The 6,920-nt window shown below is 46.2% G+C and overlaps 1 protein-coding gene across 1 annotated transcript; it reads left to right on the top strand.

Annotated features, from left to right (window-relative positions):
* The first annotated feature begins 2,831 nt into the window (after nucleotides 1-2,831).
* On the top strand, nucleotides 2,832-6,470 carry LOC126681528 (uncharacterized). The gene is made up of 7 exons (XM_050377071.1): nucleotides 2,832-3,447; nucleotides 3,496-3,948; nucleotides 4,060-4,818; nucleotides 4,873-5,123; nucleotides 5,232-5,394; nucleotides 5,488-5,663; nucleotides 5,739-6,470. Exons 1-7 carry the CDS (start codon nucleotides 2,832-2,834, stop codon nucleotides 6,468-6,470), a joined length of 3,150 nt encoding a protein of 1,049 aa, XP_050233028.1.
* The last annotated feature ends 450 nt before the right edge of the window (nucleotides 6,471-6,920 follow it).

Raw genomic sequence — 6,920 nt, 5'->3', positions numbered from 1 at the left:
AAAAAATTAAATTTTAAAATAAATCTAACCAAATGAATATAATAATAAAATTATATACCTGTAATAATTTATAAAAAAAATAAATCAACTTATAATATTTTAAATTTATAAATTAATTTTTCAAACGAGATGCTAAAATTTTTTGTGTTTGACAAAAAAAACACACTCATAAGTCATATAGAGTATATGCACTTAAAAAAAATCATCTAGTGTAGATAAACTTAAAAAGAAAGGAAATATAACACTAAAATTAACAAAGTCTAATTGTTCAGGAATTATCTTTTGAATTTTTTTAATTGTATCCCGACGTTGTAAATTGATAATTATACCCTACTTCGTATATTTGAATTTTAATTGTACTCTAAAAGAATTTTGGCACGCGTTTTTATATACTGTGGCAACCATGTCACCCAAAATTTCAGCAATTACATTTTCACCCCTGTTAACTCATTAATTATTAACCAAACCATGGTTAGTGATACGTTTTGCTCTTTTTATTGTTTAACCTAGCTCCTTCCCCCTCAACCCTTCCTTCTTACTGATAACGTAGTACATTTAATAGGGGCGAAGCAACCTCGCCAAGAACGAACATCGCTAAGTCAATCATTTCACCAACCCGAGATCAACTTCCGATCACCTTATAAATCATAGACCACGCGACCTGGGGGGTCACCTGATCGATAAAATCTCGGACATCATCCGAGACATTTGCTTCTGATAAGGTCGGATCGAAAATCCGGTCCGAGCTTCGAGATACATCCAACTCAGAAACTAAGAACAAATGAGCGTGGTCCGAACAATCCGAGCTTCAGACCTGGACCGAGCTTTCAGACGAGAGACGTGAAAGCTCGGATCAGACGACCCGAGCTTCCAGATACTCTCAAGCGCAAGAAGTAGAACTATGTAAGCTTGGTCCCCAAGCAATTCGGGTTTCAGGCTCTGACCGAGCTCCGAGGTCCAGCCCAGGAGCACACGCATGTGTACCGGATCCTGGGACCACAGAAGATCTTCTGACAGGTGCGTGAGGAATGTTCCCTCTGACGCACCTAACAACCTGCGCCTCACGCAGGGATATTCCTCCACGTAGGCATAACCGTTTCTGGGAGGACCACTTTAAGCACAGCCTGCCAGCAAGGCAAGGTTTGTCCTTAAACCCTAACTATAAATATGGGGTTTAAGGGCAAACCCTAGGTAATTTCTTTTTTCTCTCAACTCTGAATACTCTTTTCTCTTCTTCTTCTTTCTCTACCTCAAAACCTTACTTGAGCGTCGGAGCGAATGTCCGGTGACCCCCACCGGAGTTCCTTCTGACCTCTGTCTGCTTGTTGTGTGCATGTTGATAAAGCTCGGATCTATTTTGGTGATTTATCACTTGGCGCCGTCTGTGGGAAATCGTTTGTAATATCCCCTGTTTTTCCTGTTCTTATTTTTTCAACGTTGCTGTCCAATCTTGACGAGAAACAATGGCTGATGATCCTGTTTTAGAAAGGATAGACCCTCTTGGGACTACGGTTACTGACCTAATCCGGTTGGTGGAGTTTCTGCTAGTGGTCGGACCTCTGTGATCACTGGCTTAACTCCTCCGGCGAATACCCAGATTAGAGGATCCAGGGCCTCCGATAGTGGTGCTGGTTTTGTGCCTTTGTATGGCTTGGAAAACTATCCTAGGGCAAACCCATTCACCTCAGATGCTAACAAACACAATTTTGTCCACCCCAGAAGCCACCGTGCCTCAGAGTTTCCTCCACAACACGTTGCCTCCCACTCAACTCAACTTTCCGGTAGACGCTACTCTGGTGACTACTGGAACAGGAACAACTTCTGGGCAAGACGTACCTCCGGCGGTCTTACAAGCTCAAGAATATTTAGAATACATGGCTCGCCAACTGCATCAGGCCCAGCAAATGTATTTTGCAGTTATGACCCAGTATTACCCAAGATACAACCCCACGACGACCCATGTTCCTCCACTTCCTCGAGCTGAGTTTCGGGATGGTCATCCTCCGAGAGAAGAAGGTCGGAACGACCACCCGTGACCAAGACCTAGAGGCCAGCCAGAGCATCAAGCGCAGAGGGGCGAAGATCGTCGTGATACTAATATGCCGAGAGACGAAGGTCGGCATGACCGTCCTTTTCCGAGAGAAGAAGGTCGGAATGATCCTCCTCCTCCTCGAAGGGAGGGGGTGCAAGATGAGAATCCGCCACCGGGGACACAGCACGGAGACGCTGGCTTGGGGAGGGGAGACCCAGACCCGGAGGCAGATCCTCTGCGGACCGCGAGAGCAAGAGTTCCACCGGTCAGGAGAAATGGGGCTGAGAGTGTTCACAGCTCGGGGGCAGCGTAGCAATATCAGAAAACATTGTGTGACGAAGTCACTCGCCTTGTCCAGGCCGAGCTAGATAAGCATAAAGGGCGCAAGGCAGAATCTCGACCTTTCACCACCTGTGGCATTGCTAGCCCTTTGTCAAAGGCTATATGGGACGACCCATTCCCAGATAAGTTTAAATATCCACCTATTGACAGATATAACGGTAAATCCGACCCGATGAATTATTTAAGTTGTTTCCAGATTGCCATGGGAGTACAAAGTTTTTCGGACGCCACGGTGTGCAAAGTGTTCCCTTCAACCTTGAGTGATGCCGCGCAGAAATGGTACCAGGACGTCAAGGAGGGCTCTATTAACAGTTTCAGGGAGCTCGCTATGGCCTTTAAAACTCATTTTGCTCCGAGCATCGAACGAAAGAAAAGATTCAGTGATTTGAAGAAATGCTTTCAAAAACAGGGAGAAAGTTTGAAAGCTTATATTGCTCGGTTCAATGCCGAGGCTATCATGATTGAAGATTTGAACGATGATACTGCCATCGACGCTATGAAAGACAACACCACCATGCAAGTCTTCCGAGATAGCTTGATCGCCAACCTGGTTGACATTTACACCGAGTTGATGGACAGGGCTTGGAATTATATCAACCTCGATGAGGAGAGGCAAAGGAAAGTTTATGGGATGGTTAGCTCGGCACCCAGTAAGCCGCAGAGCACTCTGGGATCTAACCGTAGTCAAGATCGGTACCGACCTCTGAACGAGACTTCGGGATACAGGGGAAGCAAGTCATTTAGCGCTCAACCCAGTTCGCCTAGCACGGGGCCTGGTACAAAGCCGAGTTTCAGCATTGGGGGAGGTACGGAAGGATATGTGGACCGAGCAGGGGTACCCAGACAATATGTACCGCTCAATACTCCGAGGGAGCAGATTTTATCTTGGATCAAGCACAATAATGAGGAGATTCGTTATCCCCCGAGTCTGGTGAAAGACGTAGATCGGTCCAAATTCTGTGAATTCCATGATGGCTATGGCCATGAAACAGAAGAATGTGGACGCTTGCGAAGTGAGATAGACAAGCTGGTTTGCCAGGGACGGCTACAACACTTCGTGGTTGCCAAGGAGGGTCAAGACTGAGGAAATACGAGAGTCAACTTGGTCAGGTCGGAGCCAGGGGGAAGCAGGGAAGCCCAACCCCCAGCAAAGAAAACACAAGTCACAGGGGTGATTAACACAATCTCAGGAGGAACCTTGGAATCTGAATATAGCCGAAAACGCCGAAAGAAAAAGCAAAAGATGGTCATGTCAGTGTCTGCAGGATCGCCATGGCCTAGTATTATTTTCGGGCCAGAGGACGCGAAGGGGGTAGAGTTTCCCCACGAAGACGCTTTGATCGTATCAACTATTGTCGGATCGAAATGGGTAAAACGACTGCTGGTAGATGATGGTAGCTCAGTTAACTTATTGACTTTGTCAGTATTTTTGACGCTGGGAGGATCCAAAACTGATCTTAAACCAGTGAACATCCCTCTCCTGGGACTGGGTGGAGCTCCGGTCTGCCCAGAAGGCATGGTCGAGCTGGACTTGGAGCTCGGAGTCGAAATACCTCAGATGGACGGAACAGAGGGTATCCTGGCGGAACCAACACGGAAGGTACGTTCACTTTTTATGATAGTTGACATGCCTTTAGCGTACAATGGTATTCTGGGTAGACCTATGTTGTATAGCACATGTGCAGTGACTAGTATTCATTACTTAATGATGAAAATCCCAGTAGAAAATGAGGTCATAACTATTAGGGGAAATCAAACCTTGTCTCGGCAATGTTACATGGCAAAAATGGGCAGCACGGTGGAAATGATGAACATCGATACACCGGAGCTGCTCCTCAGAGAGAAAAAGGCTCAGAAACCCCGGGAAAACTTAAAAACAATTGAAATAACAGAGGGCTCCGAGATGTGTGTGAAGCTGGGAGTAGATTGGCCAAATGAGCACAGAGAAACTATCATAGCTCGGATAAAACAGTACGTGGAAGAGTTTACCAACAAGCCAGAGGATATCGGGGGGGTAGACCCGAGGATAATCTCGCACAAGTTAAATGTAGATGCTAAGTGCAAGCCTGTCAAGCAAAAGAAAAGAACTTTCTCTCTAGAGAAACAGATTGCTATCCGAGATGAAGTGGAAAAGCTTTTGAAAGCCGGGTTCATCAGGATAGTAAATTACCCAGAGTGGCTGGCCAATGTGGTTTTAATCAAGAAATCTAATGGCAAATGCAGGCTTTGTATAGATTTCACCGATCTAAACAATGCTTGCCCGAAAGACAGTTTCCCTCTGCCGAACACCGACCAACTGGTAGATGCAACATGTGGTTTCACAGTCTATGCATTCTTAGATGCTTCTCAGGGATACCACCAAATTCCGATGAACAAGGATGATGAGGAAAAGACAGCATTCACCACAGATCTGGGGACATATTGCTACAAGAAGATGCCTTTTGGTTTGAAAAATGTCGGGGCAACCTATCAAAGACTCATGAATCACGTTTTCAAAGATCAACTGGGCAAGAACGTCGAGGTTTATGTAGATGACATAGTCGTGAAATCCAGAGGGATCGAGGATCACGCAGGGGACCTGGCAAAAACTTTTGAAAAGCTGAAGAAGTTCAACCTTAAATTGAACCCGGAGAAGTGTGTTTTCGCAGTTCGGTCTGGGAAGTTTCTTGGGCACCTCATCTCAGAGAAAGGTATCGAGGCGAACCCGGAGAAAATCGAGGCAGTAATGAACATGAAAGCCCCTAACTCGGTAAAAGAAGTACAAAAGTTGAATGGAAGAGTCACGGCGCTGGGAAGGTTCATGAGTTGTTCGGCCAAGCGATGTTTGCCATTTTTCAAAATCCTAAAAAATACAAAGAATTTCAAGTGGACAGAGGAGTGCAACGAAGCTTTTGAAGAGTTGAAGGTTTACCTCAGCACACCCCCGGTGCTAGGTAGACCCGAGCGAGGAGAAATCTTGTACTTATATCTCTCGGTGAATGATGAGACGGCAGCGGCAGTCCTGGTCAAGGAAGATAAAGGTCTGCAAACCCCAGTTTACTATCTCAGCAGAGTCCTGAAAGGCCCGGAGGTCAGATATCCAAAGATTGAAAAATTTGCTTTGGCATTGAAAGTGGCAGCAGAAAAACTAAGGAGATATTTTGAAGCTCACATCATAGTAGTACGGACAAACCAACCTCTGAGAAAGGCGTTGCAAAGGCCAGAAATGTCAGGACGACTGGTCATCTGGTCGGTCCAGTTGGGAGGATACGACATCCGGTATGAACCGAGACCTTCTCTGAAAGCACAGGTATTGGCTGATTTCATAGCCGAGACCACGGCCAGTGATCAACCTGAGGAAGCTGATGAACAACTTCTAAAGTAGGTACTAGAAGTCGATGGAGCATCAAATCTGGAAGGATCTGGAGCAGGCGTGGTCCTGAGAGGGCCTCATGGAGTTACACTCCGGAGCTCGGTAAAATTCGATTTCCCGGCGTCCAATAACGCCGCGGAATATGAGGCTCTGCTGATCGGATTGAGAATGGTAAATGTGGTCAAAGCCGAGCATGTAACGATAAGGAGCAATTCTCAGTTGGTTGTTTGTCAAATTTTGGGTACTTTTGAAGCTCCGGATCCAGAGATGCGAAGATACGTTGACAGAGTCAAGTTCTTTTTAAACAAGATTCAGGAGCTCGGGGGGAAATGGGTGATAGAGAAAGTTCCCCGCTTGGAAAATCAAGAAGCCGACGTACTAGCCAAAGCGGCAACAGTGGATGAAAAGATACACGGGGTCCATTTCTCGGTTCAAAAGCATTCCAGCATCGACAACCATGAAACCATCTTTCTGACCCAGCCTTTGGAGAATTGGATGCAAGGCATAGCCCATTACCTGATGGACGGAACTCTGCCGGAGGACAGAGACAATGCATACAAAATCCTGGGACAAGCCCCTTACTATGCTTTTCTCGACGGAGTCTTGTACAGGAAGTCATTCACCTATCCCTGGTCGAGATGCCTAACGACAGAGGAGGGCGAGTATGTTCTGAGAGAAATACACGAAGGTATCTGTGGGGCACACATAGCTCCTCGAATGTTGGCAAAGAAAGCAGTTCTGTAGGGATATTACTGGCCCCTGATGGTCAGGCAGGCTGAGCAGATAGTAAAGAAGTGTGAGAACTGTCAGAGGCACCAGAATATCCGACATGCTCCAACTACAGAGCAGTGTCCTATCACCAGTCCTTGGCCTTTTGCAATATGGGGGATTGACATTCTGGGACCATTCACAGCAACCACGGGGCAGAAAAAGTTCTTGATAGTGGCAGTAGATCACTTTACGAAGTGGATCGAGGTAGAAGCAGTAAGCACTATCACCGAAGCTCGGATCCATGATTTCTTCTAGAGGCAAATTGTGTGTCGATTTGGGATACCCAGAGCGTTGATAACCGACAATGGGAAGCAGTTCAATTGTCGAGCCTTTAATGAATTTTGCAACGATTTGCACATCGACCTGCGCTTTACTTCAATAGTTCATCCGCAGAGTAATGGGATGACCGAGGTGACCAACCGG

The sequence above is a fragment of the Mercurialis annua genome, linkage group LG5 (assembly GCF_937616625.2).
Source record: "Mercurialis annua linkage group LG5, ddMerAnnu1.2, whole genome shotgun sequence".
Taxonomy (NCBI): Eukaryota; Viridiplantae; Streptophyta; class Magnoliopsida; order Malpighiales; family Euphorbiaceae; genus Mercurialis; species Mercurialis annua.
This window is presented reverse-complemented; position numbering and strand designations above follow the sequence as displayed.

Excerpts from the sequence above, each read along its gene's own strand:
- LOC126681528 (XM_050377071.1), top strand. The coding sequence starts at position 2,832 with ATGATTGAAGATTTGAACGATGATACTGCCATCGACGCTATGAAAGAC. Across the intron at positions 3,949-4,059 it reads TCAGATGGACGGAACAGAGG|TGACTAGTATTCATTACTTA; the intron begins GTATCCTGGCGG and ends GCACATGTGCAG. Across the intron at positions 4,819-4,872 it reads CTACAAGAAGATGCCTTTTG|ATCAACTGGGCAAGAACGTC; the intron begins GTTTGAAAAATG and ends ACGTTTTCAAAG.